At 34.8% G+C, this 21706-nt stretch overlaps 1 protein-coding gene across 1 annotated transcript in view; it reads right to left on the bottom strand.

Annotated features, from left to right (window-relative positions):
* LOC127871080 (probable ATP-dependent RNA helicase DDX56) overlaps nt 1–21706 on the bottom strand; it is a 47996-nt gene that overhangs the window by 8676 nt on the left and 17614 nt on the right. Inside the window, exons 6-15 of the mRNA XM_052413734.1 lie at nt 18355–18445; nt 17184–17248; nt 16074–16178; nt 15800–15871; nt 14628–14738; nt 13344–13463; nt 12377–12477; nt 8268–8341; nt 6490–6579; nt 3343–3448 (exon numbers count right to left, since the gene is read on the bottom strand). Coding sequence (XP_052269694.1) covers nt 3343–3448; nt 6490–6579; nt 8268–8341; nt 12377–12477; nt 13344–13463; nt 14628–14738; nt 15800–15871; nt 16074–16178; nt 17184–17248; nt 18355–18445 — 935 coding nt within the window. The remainder of the gene's footprint in view (nt 1–3342; nt 3449–6489; nt 6580–8267; nt 8342–12376; nt 12478–13343; nt 13464–14627; nt 14739–15799; nt 15872–16073; nt 16179–17183; nt 17249–18354; nt 18446–21706) is intronic.

Here is a 21706-nt window from a genome sequence, read left to right as displayed (position 1 = left end):
ATATGCATATTTATTAAAATGTAGATCCTGTAATATTTTTATAGATAAAAATCAACATCCTGAAAATGTCCAAGAAGTACTACTTTACGTTTCTTTATAATGAACATGAGGACCGAACAACAAGTACATGCATCAATATTCCCATTCCCCACCCACCCATATATATTCTTTATTTAGAAAAAAAAGTATGCAACACAGCTTCTGAAGAAAATAACATTGGGTCCGGATGTTCGTATGTCCGTCAAAGTCACAAGAAAGTTTTAATTATTTTTCTTGACACAGTAGCAAATTAACATGCTTATTTTTCTTCATTAACTTAAAACAAAACATTTTTTCCATGTATTAAACTGTATAACTTTTTTTATATCAACAGTTTAACCATTTTTCAGGTAACTTTGACCAAGTTACGTCCCTTTGTTTGGATCAGTTCATTTTATTGAATTTCTCCAGAGAAACCAAAGTTTTGACTTTCAAAATGTCATGAAAAAGTAAATGGAATTTATTTCTTAATTATTTGATCATTTTTGTAAATCAGAAATACATCTTAATGTATTTTTCAAAAATGAGTTATTATTTAGCCGAAATATGATGTTCTATCAACTGTACATAATGTTTTCATACTGCAGGATTTGTATTGCAAGGAAGGCAAGTATTAAAATTTATCACACTTCAGGCTCTGTTGATAAATGTGCTCAATTGGCTCTATGTATGTGTTCCAAGGGTTATAATTATCTTCACATTTATATAGCTCTCTCTGTTAATTATATATCCAAGAAAATGTCATTGCCGATTCTCCTTAAAATAATACAGACAACACATTCCATAGTAATTTTTTCATTAGAACTTAAACTGTGAATAAGAGAGGAACAAAATAATATGTGCAAAAGTTTACACCATTTTATTTTGACAATACTGTGAGTCTTTTACGAAATTATTAAAATAAAATACTATTTTAAAAATATACAATTACATAGCTCAAAAGTTGTTTTCTATATATAATTAAATGTTGCGAGTAAAGTATATACAGTCAGCAGAGTAATTCTACTAGAACAATTTAAATCCTTGCTACATGTACTATTTAATTCTTTATACGGCTTTCACTTAAGAAAATGTTCAATGAAATAAATCAAGGTTTGTAGGTATATTGTGTCTTTTACCTCAATATTTTGTTGGGGCTAATGTGAAGCCAATGGACATGATACAAAAACTAAGGAGATTACCACCATACAATGTCACATACAAAATAATTATCACCTAACCCATGCCTTTTGAGAGAATAAGATTGTTTAAGCTCTTTATTATATAAGTAAATATTAATCATGTGAAACAAGGACGGGTTATTGTTTACTCCAAATGAATGATTTGATCACACCTAGAAGAAGAAAACACTAACATGTTACACACCAAATATTGAACCCTGACCCTTGCGGTTTCTGCGTTGTTAGGGATTATCAAATACATTAATCTATATAAATCAGTTGACCCCTGAATCGCAAACAGTTTTGACCACGGAGACATGCTTTGAGGAAACTTAGCAAAGAACCACTATATGGTTGGCATGCAACGTAACAAACGAATGGGCCTTGCGGTTTCAGAGAATGATCATATGATTTATATTTATAAGCAAAACAGTAACCCCTAGGGAGGGCAAATTTTCTGCATGACTTGAACAAACTTCAAAGAGAACCTCATAACGATGTTACACACCAAATATTGTAGTCATGCCCCTTGTATTCACTTTACATATATAAACACTATAACTCTCTCTAAATATAAAATTAAATGCAGCACATGTTTTTATAAGTCTATAGCTCTCAATTTCTTAAATGAAATATTCACATTTTATGTACTAGAACTTTCACTACACGAAGTTTGGATCAAGATCAATTCAAGTGCAGTCTGATCAGGATCCAAAGTGTTCGCTTAACATCTTTAGAAGTACTGACTGAATGACAATTATGTTTAACATTTTGGATTCTGATCAGACTGCTCTTTTGGAGCCAAAATGGTCGCAATCGCCCTAAGGTCCAATTTCCTGTTATGTGGCTCATTTTTTTCTCATGATTGAGAATTATCATGATATAAAGCAAGTCTGTTGTATATTAAAGAGTTTTTTTAGTGTGCATATTACACCCATGGATGAAAGTTACAAAGTTGGTTGTTATTTAAAGCTATTAAACAATGTAAAAAGTTTTCAAGTCTTTTTTATTAAAGTCAAATGCATGCTATATTTGTTATAAACATACATATGATATACACTCAACAAAAGTTCAACGATCACTAGAATACACTACACACCTGGCGTGTTTAATAGTCTCTATTGAAGCAATATAGTATAATAAATGCGAAAGGTGCTTTTACCTATAAATATATATAAAACAAGGGCTGTTTGTAAAACATGCATGCCCCCCTATATGGGCTATAAGTTGTAGTAGCAGCCATTGTGTGAATACGTTTTTTGTCACTGTGAACAATGGTGGTGGTGAAGGTGGTGGTGGTGGTGTTGGTGGTGGTGACGCTAACGTAGCATTACAATAACAATACTTAAAAATGATCAAATGGGAAAAGGTAACCTAGCACTGGCAGTAAATATGGGGCTCATTTACAGGTCATATTTGGAATCTCTGCTGTAAAATGAGATTTTAAATGAATTTAAGGGAGGCAAATGCTGTAACAAAAAGAACATGCATAAACGGTAGTTGTTTCCCTTGTTTGAACCATGCTAAATCCTTAAAATGCCTATTTCCAGTAACTATGACCTTCACCTGTGACCTTGACCTTCGACCTAGTGACCTCAAAATCAATAGGGGTCATCTGCGAGTCATGATCAATGTACCTATGAAGTTTCATGATCCTAGGCCCAAGCGTTCTTCAGTTATCGTCTGACAACCACCTGGTGGACGGACCGACCGACCGACAGACAGACAGACAGACATGAGCAAAGCAATATATCCCCTCTTCTTCTAAGGGGGGCATAAATATGTTTACTACATGTATTATTATAAAAAGCTTCTACAACAGTGTAATGAGATATATATAAAACACGTAAAGGTTAATGCAAGTATACATAAGGTTAAATTGGCTGAATTTTAAATTTTCAAAAATATTTTTTTTTTATTGGTATAGACAGTTTTATTTTTATTTTTTTGGTAGACTGCTCACTTTTCATGCTTTTATCTTTATTTATCCCCCCCTGACTCAATTTTTTTGAAAAATTTCCCGTAAAACAAATAAAATAAAAATGCTGGCATTAATAGGTACCAGGAGGTAAAATGAGCCCTTAACTTCAAGATTTAAGCTCATTTGGACCACTCTAAAACAGTCTTAAAGAACGACACTTACTCAAATAGTCTGGCACATTTTTCATGTGAGGCTGTGATTTCACTGTGTGAAGATTCTTGTCGTGTCGTAGTATCTGCAGGTCACGAGGATTCTCATCAAAATGGGACTGAAAACAACAGGAAGCAAGGGCTGTATAAAAAACAGGTATACATCCTCAAGGCAAGATCAAAAGAGAAGCATCATGCCATATCCTGTATCCTGGAGATCAACGTGGATGCCCACACTGGTCTGGAGCAACACCTGCAGCCTATGGCATAAGATCCATTATGCATCTTGCTGGTCATTATTTAAAAAAATGAATTCATTTCTGTACACATTGAGTAAAAATAAGGTCCAACAACCATCTTTTGTGCATTTTGTTTAGTTTGAAGGAGGCTGCAAAACCAGTCCATGCTCCATTGTTCATACAAACAATAATTGATCCTGTGTAACAGACACAAAAATGAAAGAAGCAAATTGAATTAATATCCCCTGCATTCTCCTCATTTATATCTATACACCTTTGAAGTTTCATGTTGCCATCTTATATAGTTTCTGAGTTATTGCCCTAAAATATTTGTGACAGACGGAAGGACAGGCAATGCCAAATCTATGTCCCTCTGCCCTGGCAAAGAATAATAATGTGAACAAAATATGATTACCGTAACTGAATAGTGTAAAAGTACCACAAATCCTTCAAATATATACCGATAATTATTACACAGTAACATAATTCTAGAATATATATGCTACTCTTTTCAAGTGAAGCAGAGATACTTATGTACTTAAATGAAGTGTCTGCAAAATATAGTTGTCTATGGGAGACAACTCTAATAAGCTCTCAAAATTAGTGAAAATTACTAAGGAACCTTATTTCTGATATTTGTTTACCATCAAATCTTGCTTTAAGCTTTTTGTCACCTATTCCCATATATTTGTATGAACTTCATTATGAAGTATATTTGGTAATCAATACTGCTAAAAACATGCGCATCTGCAGTATACATGTTCTAATAACAATTCATAAAATATTTACAAACATTTCTGTTCAATGCTATATGTAAATGTAAGTTCAATTTGACAATTATTATGACAACATTATTTCTGCAAATATTTACGGCAAGTTATGTTAGCAATTTTCAGCACAGGCATTTTGTTTTTGCAAAAATATTTTAAACAAATCTGTAAATGATATTCAAGACCCCATTCCCGTAGATATACATGGGCAGAATCGTAAGAAAACGTGTTTTTATTGAGGATATCACTGAAAATCAGGTTGAAATCGGTTGAAAACAAACAATATAGTGATTTTTATTTTGGGTCGAGTACAGTAATGTACAAAAACGACCCAATTAATATTCATGATTTGACACATTAATTCAAACATAAACAAACAAAATTGCTGGTACGGGCGAATTTAGCGGAGAAAAGGTAAGAACAAATGCAAATACATCTGTTACAGATGGAAACTGAGTTGGAACGCTACGTTTTTGCTAAATCTATGTATGTATCTTCCATATGCTAATAATGTTTAGTGAAAGCTAAATATAGATATAATTTGCATATAAGAGACGCTGCAATGATTTTCGCCTATTGCATGTATTCATGATCATTTATATATTATTTTATCGATTCAAAACCAATTTTGACCAGGTTTTCTATGTCAACCTCGATAAAAATATATTTCAATGAATTTATGTAAAGTTTATTTTTCGCTTTATGATTTATATGCAAAACAATGATCTATTCCGCGAACGAGGACTTTAATAGATTATAACTTTGACTGATTTTGCGATATTATCAATGGACTTCACATTTCTTTGATAGTTCTTATGGTGCACAAGTTTCTATAACACTTGTAGCCTAAAATGGATTGTCGGGGACTAGTTCACAGATTATTTGTTGTTGCTGTTTTTCCTATATAAAAAATGGCATAAATTGTATGAACTAAACAATCAAGTTCTTTGAATTGATAAACCCCGCCAAATAAAGCTTGTTTATGGATCAGTTCAATTCCCTTGATATACTGTAGAATCATTAAGTGTAGGGTAATAATTAATAGGTGATCATTAAGTGAAGGGTAATTGTTTTTATGAATTGCAATTCACCTCATTGATATCTACACAGAATTATCTCTTACTGACCTTTTCTTTCAAAAATATCTCTAACTGACCTTGTCTTAAAGCAATATCTCTTACTGACCTTGACTCTTTGTTAAATCTCTAACTGACCATGGGTTTCTGTAATTTTTCTTACTGACCTTAAGTTTCATCAACATCTCTGACATTCTCTTTAAATATTATCTCCAACTGACCTTGATGTTCAGCTATATATTTGACAGTCCCTGACTTTCAGCAATATCTCTTACTGACCTTGACTTAAAGAAATGTCTCTAACTGATCTGAACGTTCAGCAATATATTTGACAGTCCCTGACTTTCAGCAATATCTCTTACTGACCTTGACTTACAGAAATATCTCTAACTGATCTGAACGTTCAGCAATATATTTGACAGTCCCTGACTTTCAGCAATATCTCTTACTGACCTTGACTTACAGAAATATCTCTAACTGATCTGAACGTTCAGCAATATATTTGACAGTCCCTGACTTTCAGCAATATCTCTTACTGAACTTGACTTACACAAAGACCTATAGATTACAATTACTATTGTAATCTATAGGTCTTTGACTTACAGAAATATTTCTAACTGATCTGAACGTTCAGCAATATCTCTAACTGCATTGACTTTCAGAAATATCTCTGACATTCTCTTTGAGCAATATCTCTGACATTCTCTTTGAGCAATATCTCTTAGTTACTTTGAGTTTCTCCAAAATATCTAACTGACCTTTAAATTCTGAGCCTGCATTAACCAACCAATTCTTAGACTTAGGAATAAAGAATAGACTTAGTCCTACAAATACATACCTCAGACTGTGAATATATCTATTGGAAAAATGGTTCTTAAGTCATAAACACATTATTCTAATTAAAGAATGTTGCAATTATGTGTATTAAATAACAGGCTAGACTTCACTTCTTAAAAATCTTACCAATTGCAGTTTTGAGAACATCCTTGATTCTTAGACTTAGGTCTAAGATTAGGTTGGGGCAAAAGAATATTTTTTTTACTGACCTTGACTTTCAGTCACATTTCTAACTGACCTTGAGTTTCTGTGAGTTGAGCATCTCTTGCTTGATCTCCTTCAGTCGGGCCTCTCTGATTGCGACTCGAGTCACAGCTGCCATGGCATCCTGAAAATAAATTACACAGCACTATATTATAATTAATATCTGTAAATGCTAACAATCAACGAATACTCTGTAAAATAAAATGCAAAAAGTCAATGAATACTGTAAAATAAAGTTGAACCATAAAAATATCAGTGTTGCTTGTACCAATAGCCAAATTTTCAATGCTAGATTTGGTCTGGTAACATTGATTTAACATGATTCAAAATGCTTGTGTATATTTTTTTAGGGACAATATATTCCATGTCAATTTCCTGCTACGATATCCAAACATTTACTTGCAAGCGTGAGATTTGTTATGTCTTCGTCAGAAGCATGATGTTGTTCTCATGAATAAACATTATTTTATTAAAGCTCCCTAGCTCAAAATAAACAAATACTTAGTAAAATAAAGTTAACCCATAAAAATCATGGTTCCCTACAGCAATAGCCAAAATGTCAACACAAGATTTGGTCTGGTAACATTGATTTAACGAGATACAATATGCTCGTTTTTCTTATAAACACAGTTGAATTTCAGACTTTGATGATGGCAGCTGCAGATTTCTGGGATGGCTTGCATAAATTATGCAAATTAATGCAAACCAAATGAATCTGATCCTGATTCGAGAGCATTGGTAAAACGATACTTAAAAGATTACATCATGAAACAATTTTAAGATGCTAAAAAGTTGCTAATGTTTGTATTTAACATTTTTACATCAATGTTATTTGTTTAGGGTCTTCCTATTGTTATTAACCTTCATATGGCACTTTTTGTTGTAAGTTTTTATATAGCATAATATTCTTTTTTGTGCAGTGTCTACGGATCTTTAAATAAGGAGAACCATCCTGTTTACCAGTAATGCATTTTAAAGTACCGGTATAGTCACAATATAAAGGGGAACCATCTAGATGATTCTATTTATGAGTAATGCATTTTATAGTATAGTCACAATATAAAGGGGCAATATCCTGTTTATGAGTAATGCATTTATAGTATAGTCAAAATATAAAGGGGAACCATCCTGTTTATGAGTAATGCATTTTATAGTATAGTCACAATATAAAAGGGAACCATCCTGTTTATGAGTAATGCATTTTATAGTATAGTCACAATATAAAGGGGCACCATCCTGTTTATGAGTAATGCATTTTATAGTATAGTCACAATATAAAAGGGAACCATCCTGTTTATGAGTAATGCATTTTTATAGTATAGTCACAATATAAAGGGGAACCATCCTGTTTATGAGTAATGCATTTTATAGTATAGTCACAATATAAAAGGGAACCATCCTGTTTATGAGTAATGCATTTTATAGTATAGTCACAATATAAAGGGGAACCATCTTATTTATGAGTAATGCATTTTAAAGTATCGTCACAATATAAAGAGTATCTGTGCAGGGGGCATGGGGTTATTTGGCCATGGATTTTACATTAAGCAATTTATTATATAAGAGAGTAAAGAGCATATATACTATATGTTAACTAACATAATACAGGGTTAATAAATAAATAAGTTTGATTCAATAATTGGAATGCCTATCAAGTAATGTGAATAGCTCAGTAGATAATGGAAAAACTATGAAAGTGAGTTAACTTAATTGAAGTAGAACCACAACACATAACAGGCCAGTCGATGAGCACAATTAATATTTTTATGATATTTTAACATTTTTAGACACAATTTGTATACAGCTTCTTACCTTTGCTCTATACCGGAATCCTTCAATTTCATCCATTTTAAACTGGTATGGTTTGAACACTGCTGTGTCCTGACCTGATGATGTATAGAAAAAAGCAATGGTGAATATTAGCACATCAAATCATGAGAAAGAATGTGATCTTATTTTGGCTATCAGTTAAAAGGTATTAAAATGCTTTTCTATGTAAAATATCATAGGTAAACAATCACTTGATGTCCACGTAAATTAATTTAATAGATGGATTAATAAATTAGTTAGCACATAATAAGAAACTTACAATTGTGCACAAATTACCTGTCTTATTAGGCAAGTTTTAACATGAAATACATAAGTGTGTCAACTGGATACAATTTAAATAAACTGTATTGTATGACAGATAACGAAAAAAAAGAAGATGATTGACAATGTTTTATCCATTTAGAAAGCTAGCAATGTATTGTTTGATGAACAAGTCTTTAAAAAAATCCTCTACTGTTAACAGTGATTGTCAGAGTTTTTAGTAGGTAGGCAGTCCGCGCAGGGTAATCAGAGAAATACTTTCCGCCTTAACTAGATTTTTGCTAAGAAAAAACTTTCTTTAAACAAAAATATCATAAAAGCGGAAAGTGTCGTCCCTGATTATCCTGCGCAGTCTGCACAGACTAATCTGGGACGACACTTTACGCACAGGCATTAAACCCCCTTTTCACAGAGCACGGCATATATATATATAACCATTAAGTGCACCAGGACTGGGTAGGAAAAGAAGTAAAATCATAAAATGAAACAAGAGGGCCAAGATGGCCCTAGTTCGCTCACCTGAGAGGAGTCGGTTCGTTCAATCGTTACCAAACGTCAAACCTGGTCAAGTTTCATCATTATTGAACCAAAACTCTGGCATATGGAGTGATTTTGTTTTTGTAAGATTTGACCTGGTGACCTATATTTTGAGTAGACCCCCCTTACCAAACATCAAACTTTGCTTACACAAATATATATTATGACCAAGATTCATAAAATCCAAAACAAAATTGTGAACTCTAGAGTGTTTACAATGATTTTGTATAATATAATGAAAATTTGGACAATCTTAGGGCAATAATTATGGCATTAATTATGTGATATATATAAAACCAATCTTTTCACCAAGTTTCATGATGATTGGGCAAAAAATGTGACTTCTATAGTGTTCAAAAGCTTTTTTTACTATATAAATATAACAAAAATGCCCCCCCCCCCCCCTGGCAGCCATGTTTTTTAACTGACCGGAACCATTTTCAAACTCAACTCTCATATCAAGGAAACAAATGTTCTGACCAAATTTCATGAAAATTGGGCCAAAAATATGACTTCTAGAGTGTTCACATGATTTCACTATATACATATAGCAAAAAATTCCCCGCCCACTGGTGGCCATGTTTTTTCACCGATCTGGATCATTGTCGAACTCGTCCGAGATATCAATAAAATCAATGTTTTGACCATTTTTCATGATGATTGGGCAAAAATTGTGACTTCTAGAGTGTTTACAAGGTTTCTCTATAGCCAAATAAGGAAAACTGCCCCGCCCACTGGCGGCATTGTTTTTCAACAGACTGGAACCACTTTTGAACTTAACCAACATATCATTAAGACAAACATTTTGACAAAGTTACATGAAGATTGGGCATGAAATGTGACTTCTACAGTGTTTACAAGTTTTTTCTTTTTTTTGACCTAGTGACCTAGTTTTTGACCCGGCACGACCCAGTTTCAAACTCGACCGAGATTTAATTGGAACAAAGCTTATGACCAAGTTTCATGAAGATGTGACAAAAAATGTGGCCTCTAGAGTGTTAACAAACCACATGTGGACGACGGACGACAAACGGCGGACAAAGACCGGTCACAAAAGCTCACCTGAGCAATCAGGTTAGCTAATAAAAATCAAAAAATAAAATAAGTAAAACAATTTACAATACACTGCACCCAGAGGATCTTAATTGCAGTGCATCTTAATTAAAAACAAGAGCTGTGTTCGTGAAACACAATGCCTCCTACTGTGCCGCTTTGAAGCCATATATTTTACCTTTGACCTTGAAGGATGACCTTGACCTTTCACCACTCAAAATGTGCAGCTCCATGAGATACGCATGCATGCCAAATATCGAGTTGCTATCTTTAATATTGCAAAATTTGACCCTTGACCTTGAAGGATGACCTTAACCTTTCACCACTCAAAATGTGCAGCTCCATGAGATACACATGCATGCCAAATATCAAGTTGCTATCTTCAATATTGCAAAATTTTGACCTTGACCTTGAAGGATGACCTTGACTTTGACCTTTCACCACTCAAAATCTGCAGCTCTATGTGATACACATGCATGCCAAATATCGAGTTGCTATCTTCAATATTGCAAAATTTGACCTTTGACCTTGACCTTAAAGGATGACCTTGACCTTTCACCACTCAAAATGTGCAGCTCCATGAGATACCCATGCATGCCAAATATCGAGTTGCTATCTTCAATATTGCAAAATTTGACCTTTGACCTTGAAGGATGACCTTGACCTTTCACCACTAAAAATGTGCAGCTCCATGAGATATGCATGAATGCCGAATATCAAGTTGCTATATTCAATATTGCAAAATTTGACCTTTGACCTTGAAGGATGACCTTGACCTTTCACCACTCAAAATGTGTCGCTCAATGAGATACACATGCATGCCAAACATCAAGTTACTATCTTCAATATTGCAAAATTTGACCTTTGACCTTTCACTTTGAAGGATGACCATGACCCTAACCTTTCACCACTCAAAATGTGCAGCTCCATGAGATACACATGCATGCCAAATATCAAGTTGCTATCTTCAATATTCCAAAAGTTATGGGCAATGTTAAAGTTTTCGGACAGACAAACAAACGGACAGACGGACGAACAGACTGACTGACGAACAGACAGACGGACAGTTCACAAACTATATGCCACCCTTCAGAGGCATAAAAAGGTTATGGCAAAAGTTAAAGTTTTCAGACGGATAGACAGACAGATACCATATATTTGACCTTTGACCTTGAAGGATGACCTTGACCTTCCATCTTTCAAAATGTGCAGCTCCATGAGATACACATGCATGCCAAATATCAAGTTGCTATCTTCAATATTGAAAAAGTGATTGCCAATGTTAAAGTTTTCGGACAGATGACATACGCCATATATTTGACATTTGACCTTGAAGGATGACCTTGACCTTCACTTTTCACCACTCAAAATGTTCAGCTCTTGAGATACACATGCATGCCAAATATCAAGTTGCTATCTTGAATATTGAAAAAGTTATGGCCAATGTTAAAGTTTTCGGACAGACGGACAGACTGACTGACTGACGGACAGTTCAACTGCTATATGCCACCCTACCGGGGGCATAAAAATTTTGATTCATTTTGGTGAAGTCTACATATTTTGCCACAAAGAGTATGGATATTTTGTATTTTAACACTATTTAATACAACTTATAGACAAATTCTTGACCAGATATATAAACCTTTGAATGTATTTGGCAGACAGAAATGTTTAACAAATATGGGCAAAAAAGTTTTGTAATATGCCCTTTTTGCCTTTTTTGTTTTGTTTCTTGCTCAAGATATTTGAGGTTAAATTCTATCTAACAACTGATCAATTTGTAGTGGACAAAAGCATTCTCCATTCATTCAAACCACAACCATGCGGTCATTGCCAAATCAAACAAAATGCATACGCTCTTTTGAATAAAATGGTTTGAGCACTGAACACATCATAGTGCAAAGATAGGATTACATTACATATTACTTTAAATATGTGTTGTGTTCTGAGAAAACTGGGCATAATGCATGTGCGAAAAGTGTCGTCCCAGATTAGCCTGTGCGGTCCGCACAGGCTTATCGGGGACAACACTTTCCGCTATTATGGTATTTTTTGTTTAAAGAAAGTCCCTTTTAACCGAAAATCTAGTTTAAGCGGAAAGGGTTGTCCCAGATTAGCCTGTGCGGATTGCACAGGCTAATCTGGGATGACACTTTACGCACATGCATTATGCCCAGTTTTCTCACAACAAGACACATGTGATTAAGGTTTGTGGAAGCGCCCATCTGGTCTGCTTTTACCATCTTTTCCGGCTAATTCTGCCTCCACCCTCTCCAGAAGTGGCATTTCTTTCAGCGAGATGAACGACAGGGCAGTGCCTTTGTTATCCCCTCTTGCAGTTCTGAATGGTTGTCGTGCAAGAAGAAATATAGTAAACATGAAAGAATATGAATTATTAATCAGCACCAGAATTTGAAATAAATCATTAACAAGAGATGTGTTCGTCAGAAACACAATGCCCCCCTATTGCGCTGCTTTGATTTTTTTTTTGATTTTTTTTTTTTGACCTTTGACCTTGACCTTCCACCACTCAAAATGTGCAGCTTCATGAGAACGCCGCTTTGAAATATTTATTTTTTTTACCTTTGACCTTGAAGGATGACCTTGACCTTCCACCACTCAAAATGTGCAGCTTCATGAGATACACATGCATGCCAAATATCAAGTTGCTATCTTCAATATTGCAAAAGTTATGGCCAACATTAAAGTTTTTTTTTCGTACTGACGGACAGACTGACATACTGACTGACACACTGACGGAAAGTTCAAGTGCTATATGCCACCCTACCGGGGGCATACAAATTTACTATATAACTTAGATCATAAAAAAAATTAGTGACTGCAATTTGTTTTCAGTAATTTACAAAGGTAGTTACTACCATCTATATTTAATCATTTACCAAGGTAGAGACTGCAATTTAAATTGAATATTTCCAAATTTAGTGACCAAATGGCACAATGAAAATTCAATCATTAACAAAGGTAATGGCCCCATTTTAGGTTCCACCATTTACATTTGTACCTAACACCATGTACATTCAATCATTAACATCAGTTGTTTAAAATAGAGTGGATTTAAGGGATTTGAAATAAATCTGTCAGACTTCAACATTTATACAAGCCAAACTTTAGTAAAAGAAAATATTGTATTCTTCAGTTGGAGCTAAAATCAGCAGCCAGTCAATTTATCTCGTGCATCAACCATACCTGCCCACCCTGTGTATGTAGGCTTGTACACTGGTAGGGAAGTCAAAGTTGATCACATTGGACACGTTCTGAAAATCTAGCCCTCTTGACACCCCAAATTCCTGGTCCTTCTTCCGTTGTCTTAAAAAAAAACATCTTCATAGATTATTTGATGTTCCATCACTAGTGAAAATATCATTAAAATGACCACCCATAGAAGGGTAATTACACTAAAATCAACAATTTAGCTCCATATCATCCATGTCCTTTTGATCATCATTACTTTCAAGTTTGGACAACTGGTATTTGGTTAAACACACTTTATTGAAACTGAAATCTTGTTTAAAACAATTTGGATATTTTTAATTTTGATTTTGTAAAAAAATGACAACCAGACCCTAGACACAATCATGTGACAAACAAGATGTCAACGTCTATGAAGTGACAGGTATTTTTTGCTGTTTTATACCCTTTATTACTTGCATTTATGGTTAAAATGCTGCTCACTTTCCAGTCATATCGGCAAGCGATTGATTAGCGTTTATATGGTTAAAATATTCGCTCTGTATGTCAACTTTACGCCCTGTGAAATTTCTTAGACTGTCACAAAACAGCTTCTGCTAAGAATATTTGCGGCAAGTTAATTAAGATTAAGAGCCAATATAAATACAAAATAAACGCCTATCACTGTTTTGCTGATATGGCTGGAAAGGAAGCAGCATTTCAACAATTGAGCCACGTTCTGAGAAAACTGGGCTTAATGCATGTGCGTAGTGTCATCCCAGATTAGCCTGTGCAGTCTGCACAGTCTAATCAGGGACGACACTTTACGCTTTATGACTATTTATACATGTAATAAACGGTACACAACAGCAAAAAGTATCTGCCTCTGCACGGATGTTGCCATCTTGTTTGTCACGTTATTAACCCCTCTAGGGCCCTGTCATCTCAAAGATCTCACAACATATGTAAGTTATGACTAAATTTATAGATCACAACAAACTGACAATAATGATCAATATGTTTCTCAAATAAATCAAGATGTGTTTGTGAAACACTATGTGCCCGTATATATTTGACCTTGAAGGATTACCTTGACCTTTCAAGACTCAAAATGTGCAGCTCCATGAGATACACATGCATGCCAAATATCAAGTTGCAATCTTCAATATTGCAAAAGTAATGGCAAATGTTAAAGTTTGACGCAAACGAACCAACAAACAAACAGGGCAAAAACAATATGTAGACTGGAGGACGTAAATACTTAGTAACACCAAGCAGTGTATTGTCGTTTAAAACCCTCACCGCTTCTGCGTGTCATCTTGGGGCCTGTTTTGAGGGTCGATCAGCAAGTTCTCATCACTGGCAATGATGTACTCATACAGACCATCGTTGAACTGGCTTACAATATGGCACCTGCAAACGAAGAGTCTGCGTTTACTATTACTGCGCTAACCAGATGTGATTTGTTAGCGTTACAAAGAGCAAAAATAGCCATTTGCTACTTAATTCTTTGAATGGCTTCTAAATTCTCAAATCGTTTACTAAAACAGGGTGCAGGATAAAGTGACTTTGTGGGGTTCACATTTGAACGTTAATGGATGTAAACACACCGGTAAGTGCAGCTTTTTTTTTTTTAATAACTTTATTTTTTTAAGAATTTCAACTAGTTAAATTTTAAAGCTGTTTATGGCAATATCAAGTACATAAGTATTACTTTATTTAATAAGCCTGTGTTTGGCCAAAATTTTGAAGTGTACCTGATTCATTTACACCGTTATGTTGCATGCAAGTGTACCTGATTCATTTACACCGTTATGTTGCATGCAACGTGTACCTGATTCATTTACACCGTTATGTTGCATGCAAGTGTACCTGATTCATTTACACCGTTATGTTGCATGCAACGTGTACCTGATTCATTTACACCGTTATGTTGCATGCAACGTGTACCTGATTCATTTACACTGTTATGTTGCATGCAACGTGTACCTGATTCATTTACACCGTTATGTTGCATGCAAGTGTACCTGATTCATTTACACAGTTATGTTGCATGCAACGTGAAATTTTGGCACTGATGTAAGATGTATTCAAGGATTGATTCTTAAATCTTAAGATATCAATTCAACACAATCTGCAAGAAAAACTGTCTTTTATGCACTAAAGATTTTTGCAAATCTATTCCAATAACTTGAGATATTTGCTAAGTGCAGTTCTTAACGGTGTGTTTACATTCTGTCCAGCCCACGTTAAAACAGCAGGGAACACCATTGATCATGCACCCTGTAAAATCTATGTTATTTATTTAGAATAAAGAAGATGATCACACTTTCTGAGCTAACATGTTGGCTAAACTTACACTTTCTTCTTTTGAAAACCATCTCAAATTTATGATCCACATCCGGCTCAAAATTCTTTACTGAACCGAGTTTGATAAATACAACCTCTCTATGTAAAGACTGAGTTAAAAATACCTTGAATTAACAGGAAGTTCAGAGTTCAAAACACAGGCCGGTATTCCAAACTGTTCTAAAAATAGCCGTAACCTGCAAAAATAACAAATAAATGTACATTACACAAACTAAATCAGCTGACTTTTTAACTCATTTGTTCATAACACCGGAAGCTTTAACGTAAGACATACTCAGTTTTAACTATATCAACAGTACATGTAAATCTATATACCAGGCATATTTTTACTTTCTTATGTCATTATTATTATTCAATTTTTATTTTTCAAAAACTTACTTGTAGCATCTGTCAACATTATTCACAAAGAGGAGAGTTTTGCCTCTGACCAGTCTAAGCTTGAACAAAGCGTAGATCAATGCAAACTTGTCTTCATCTGGGCATCTAAAATCAGATGAAACACTTTACCTGGCACTTGTTGTGTTTGTTAGAAGGCCACTCCATGAAATTAAGATCTTGCCAAAATAATATTCACAGTGATTAATAATTTAAAGAAAAAACAACCATCGATATGAAAGACAATTATATCCAAGGTAATCCACACTAACATAATGCCTTTGTGTTTGATATCAAAATACTCCCCTACTGAAAGTGCATTACACTGTGTACAGGGCTGACTCTTGACATTGCCTGTAAAATGCTGATGACGTTAAGCTAAATCGAGGCCGTTAACTTCCTTTAGGTAATTTAGGAAGGATTACATCAAATTATTTATACCCTTCATGCCCAGTGTCTGCATTGTTTTTTTCAGTGATGTATTTTCATGAGCCAACACAGGACAGATTGAATACAATTAATAATGACATGTGATAAACTACTTAAAGAATTTCTTTGCTTTTAATAGAGACAATAACAAGATATTTGGTTGCTTTGTCATATCTGAACTGGTTAATGGGCATGTGATAAACAGGGCCCACCTTCTGTTCTGACTACCCAACCCTGATTTGTTGGCAAATTGTCGCAGTCATATGTTACAAACACATTGGAAACAGACCAATGCACATTCTTTTTAATATCTCATCTGTAACTGACCAACCATCTTCCTTTTTCTTCGAAAATCAGAAATCCAAGAATGTACTTGTCAACCATTTAGCCCAAAGCTTTTGAAGCACTTAGGCTATAATAATAATTGTAACCCTTTACCACTTAGATACGTACTTTGGTGCATTTGTAGTCCCATAGAAAGTTAAATTTCATTAAAGACCTTTCTTACTAGATTCTAGTTATAAAGGTTTCATTTTGCAACTGTTATATACTGAAAGTGAGTAACAGCAAACAGCATTAAACCTGGACAGACTGCGAGTTACTCACAGGCTGTTCTGGTTTTATCAGTTTGCTCATAGCCTTTTTTCTCTTTGTGGGAAAGGGTTAAATTACACTAAAACTTACTTTATGTGGTACTGCGTGAGTTGAGATGTCTGGGGCAACTGACTCTCTGTCAGTTTTAATATCACCTACAATATATACATTATATCTAATAGTACAACAATGTTGTTGATTTCTATTAATTTAGTTATACACATGTATGTGTGTGATACTTTTAAGTACAGAAAACATTGATTCGCTTCATCATGTTTCCTATTATAACTTGAAAGCATAACAAGAAAAAATAAGAAACCTAGTTTGTATGGAAAAGAAATCTTAAAACCATCTTACAGTCAGTCTTCGAACAAGTCAATGCCTGATTGACTAAAGTGTTACTGCCAAGGCATCCAGACAATTTATCATGCTTTCCAAAGAATCTAAAAAATACTTAAATAAAGATATTTAGTATTGTATGATACATAAAGAATACCTATTGATTTAAGTGACATATCATATGTCGCTTACCAAGTATCTCAAGAAATTGTTTGCTATTTATTTGGGTACGATAACATACAGTTTTATCATTCTTTCCACTATTTTTACAATGGAATTAAAATCACTTGGAAAAGTTTCAGGCACTTTTTTATTACATGATGACCTGACCAAAAATTAACGCCATTACTTCAAAGTTTTGAGTCAGATATTTTAGTTACTGTTTTAAATCGCTAAAAACAACAACAAAAATAATTAATTTCAAAATGTCAATAACATATTTAGCACAATGATTAAATATGAGCTGCACTCTGATAAAACGGGGCTTAATGCAAGTGCATAAAGCACAGGCTAATCAGAGACCTAACATTCCAGCTAACTTAACTTACGAAAAGAATAGACGTTCTTTAAATACAAAATACCATACGGAGTGCGCAGGCTTATCTGGGACGACACTTTCAGCACATGCCAGTCTCCCAGAGCTAGACTCATTCATATACATTAACCCTTTACCACTTAGATACCTATTTTCTGCATTCGTAATCCTTTAGAAAGTGAGACATTTAAGTAAAAACCTTTCTTACTAAATTCAAGTTCTAAAGACTTAATTTCCAACCCTTAGTTAGTGATGAGCAGCAAACAGTATAAAACCTGAACAGACTGCGAGTTGCTCGCAGGCTGTTCTGGTTTTATGCTGGTTGCAAAAGCCATTTTCACTTTGCTCTTATGGGGGAAAGGGTTAGGGTATAAGTATGACACTTACAGCATTATGAAGGACCATCTTCTTCAGTGCACGAACATCATCCCCGAGAGTGGCTGACATCAGAAAAGCCTGGTAGATCTTTGGCATCTGACTGCAGTAAAAAGAACAAGGCATGCTTAGGAATTTTCAGTTAGATATGCAGTGATTTTTCCACAACTTTGGGCATGGGTCAGGTTCCTCTGAATAGGGAACAAGAGGGCCAAGATGGCCCTAGTTCGCTCACCTCAGAGGAGTCGGTTCATGCAATCTTTACCAAACGTTAAACTTGACCTAGATATTGTCCAGACAAACATCCTGGTCAAGTTTCATCATCATTGAATCAAAACTCTGGTGTATGGAGTGTTTACGAGGTTTTTGTAAGATTTGACCTGGTGACCTATATTTTGACCCCTCATGACCAAACATCAAACTTTGCTTACAAAAATAAATATTATGACCAAGATTCATAAAATCTGGAAAAAAATGTGACCTCTAGAGTGTTTACAAGGATTTTGTATAATATAAGGACAATTTAGACAATCTAAGGGCAATAATTATGGCATTTACAGTCAAATCCAAACTAGGCATATTTGTACAGGACGGTAGGTCCTGTAAAATTGGAAAAAATACAGGACCTTCTCTGTTTTAACAAGACCTACCGGCTACAGAATATAAATGTAAAATAAATTTTCATTGCTGGGATCAAGGTGTTTATGATATAAGAACATTTGCCAAAATGAAAGTAGTCGATACTTGTTTACCTAAGCTACACTTAGAGCGCATGTCAGATAGGAGTCTGGTCAATACGGCCTAATCCGACGACGGCTTCGATAAATGAAAACCAGCTTTTTTGCACGCATGGACATTGACAGCCAAGATAATAACGGTTCGAATGACAATGATCATTATTATACATTACTTTTGCTATTACAACCACACAAATTGATACCTGTATCATTTAATAATCAGATTTATGATTATCTTGTTAAGCGACTAGGCCGCCATGGATTTGGACCGTCCTGACCGGCATTTGTAAGATGCACAAAAATGGACCAATCAGGTGCCCTCCGAAAATTCTGTCAGCAGAAAGAGCATTAACACGGAAAAGCACGTGTTTAAAGACGCTATCGCTATTTTTGCAACTCAGAAAACTTTCAGAGCCGTAAACAAACCTATACAAACCAACAAATTCATTCTCTTTTTTTTTACGGACAATATCCGTCCTGTAAATTTGACCGACAGGCCAGACCTTACATAATTTTACAGGACATGTCCGTCGGTCCGGCCACGTTTGGCTGAGACTGCTTTTGTTATGTGATTTTGCTCATTATCAAACTTGACTGAGATCTTGTGGCAATATTATAGCTTCTCAGCAACTTTGATAAAGAATTCTTGAGAAATGTGAATGCTATAGTATTAACAAATCAAATGTGGACGGACGGACGGACGAAGGACAAAGACCAATCCTAAAATCTCACCTGAGCAATCAGGTGAGCTAAAAAGTGTGTGTTTTTTTACGATCTGAGCCGTTTTCCAACTTGTCCGAGATATCAATAAAAACAATGTATTGACTAAGTTTCACGATGATAAGGCAAAAAATGTGACTTCTCGAGTGTTCACAAGGTTTCTCTATAGTCATATAAGGAAAACTTCCCCATCCCCCCTGGCGGCCATGTTTTTGAGCGATCTAGACCATTTTAGAACTCATCTGAGATATAATTAAAACCAATCTTTTCACCAAGTTTCATGATGATTGGGCACAAAATGTGACTTCTAGAGTGTTCACAAGCTTTTTTACTATATAAATATAAGAAAAATGCGCGCCCCCCCTGGCAGCCATGTTTTTCTTGTCCGAGGTATCAATAGAACCCATATTTTGACCAAGTTTCATGATGATTGGGCAAAAAATGTGACTTGACTGTTCACAAGCCTTTTTTACTAAATAAATATATGGAAAATTGCCCCCCCCCCCCCCTGGCAGCCATGTTTTTCACCGGACCAGAACCATTTTTGAACTTAAGTCACGTACCTAGAAAACAAATGTTCTGACCAAATTTCATGAAGATTGGACCAAAAATGTGACTTCTAGAGTGTTCACATGTTTTCACTATATGCATATAGCGAAAACTTCCCCACCCACTGGCGGCCATGTTTTTTCACCGATCTGGACCATACTCGAACTCGAGATATCAATAAAACCAATGTTTTGACCAAGTTTCATGATGATTGGGCAAAAATTTTGACTTCTAGGGTGTTTACAAGGTTTCCCTATAGCCAAATAAGGAAAACTGCCCCGCCCACTGGCAGTCATGTTTTTCAATGGACCAGAACCACTTTTGCACTCAACCAACTTATTATTAAGAAAAACATTTTAACAAAGTTACATGAAGATTGGGCATAAAATGTGACTTCTACAGTGTTTACAAGGTTTTTCTTTTTTTTTGACTTTGAGACCTAGTTTTTGACCCAGCATGACCCAGTTTCGAACTTGATCGAGGTATCATTGGGACAAATCTTCTGACCAAGTTTCATGAAGATCGACAAGAAATGTGGCCTTAAGAGTGTTTACAACCAAATGTGGAAGGACGGACGACGGACGGACCGACGTACGATGGACAAAGACCGATCACAAAAGCTCACCTGAGCAATCAGGTGAGCTAAAAATCGCGTCATCTCGACTAAATTTGGGAAATTAGTGTTCTGGTGTTTTTTTTTGCTAAAAAATACTTAAAAGTTGAGAATAGAAGTGATTTCAATAGAACATTTATTCAGGTTTAAATGATAGAACTGGATAGGAGATGACCTATATGTTGAGACTTACTTGACAAAAACTGTTTAGTCCCATTTGGAAATATTTTATACTTTTTTTCCGTTGGAAATGGGTCCCCGTAACGACCCAAATTTGAATGAAAAAAAACAATTTTTTTAAATAAAATTCATTTTAATTATTAAATACTTACCTGTTATCGTATGCTTATACTTTCCAAGGGGAAATAACTCATCCGGAATTTTAACTGGGAATCCGCCACCTCAATACCGTAATACAGGCCAGGTTAAATATAGTGCAATGCAACCTAGCCAAAAATCGGTAACCAACCCTCAATATTCTTTCAATATATATACAAAAATATTAATCGAATAGCGGGGTGGGAGGTGGGACTTACCGATAACAGGTAAGTATTTAATAATTAAAATGAATTTTATTTAAAAAATTTGTTTTAATGTCATAAATACTGACCTGTTATCGTATGCTGATTTTGCAGCTGCGGTGGGAAGGTTCATATATATTTTCCCAACACAGTAGAACCCATAAACAGGGTTATCAGCTAATGATATCAAGTAATCTTCGTTAAAACGGTATTAATTATGACTT

Source organism: Dreissena polymorpha, chromosome 3, assembly GCF_020536995.1.
Source record: "Dreissena polymorpha isolate Duluth1 chromosome 3, UMN_Dpol_1.0, whole genome shotgun sequence".
NCBI lineage: Eukaryota > Metazoa > Mollusca > Bivalvia > Myida > Dreissenidae > Dreissena > Dreissena polymorpha.
The sequence above is the reverse complement of the archived record's forward strand: the minus strand, read 5'-3'. Positions and strand labels throughout refer to the sequence as shown.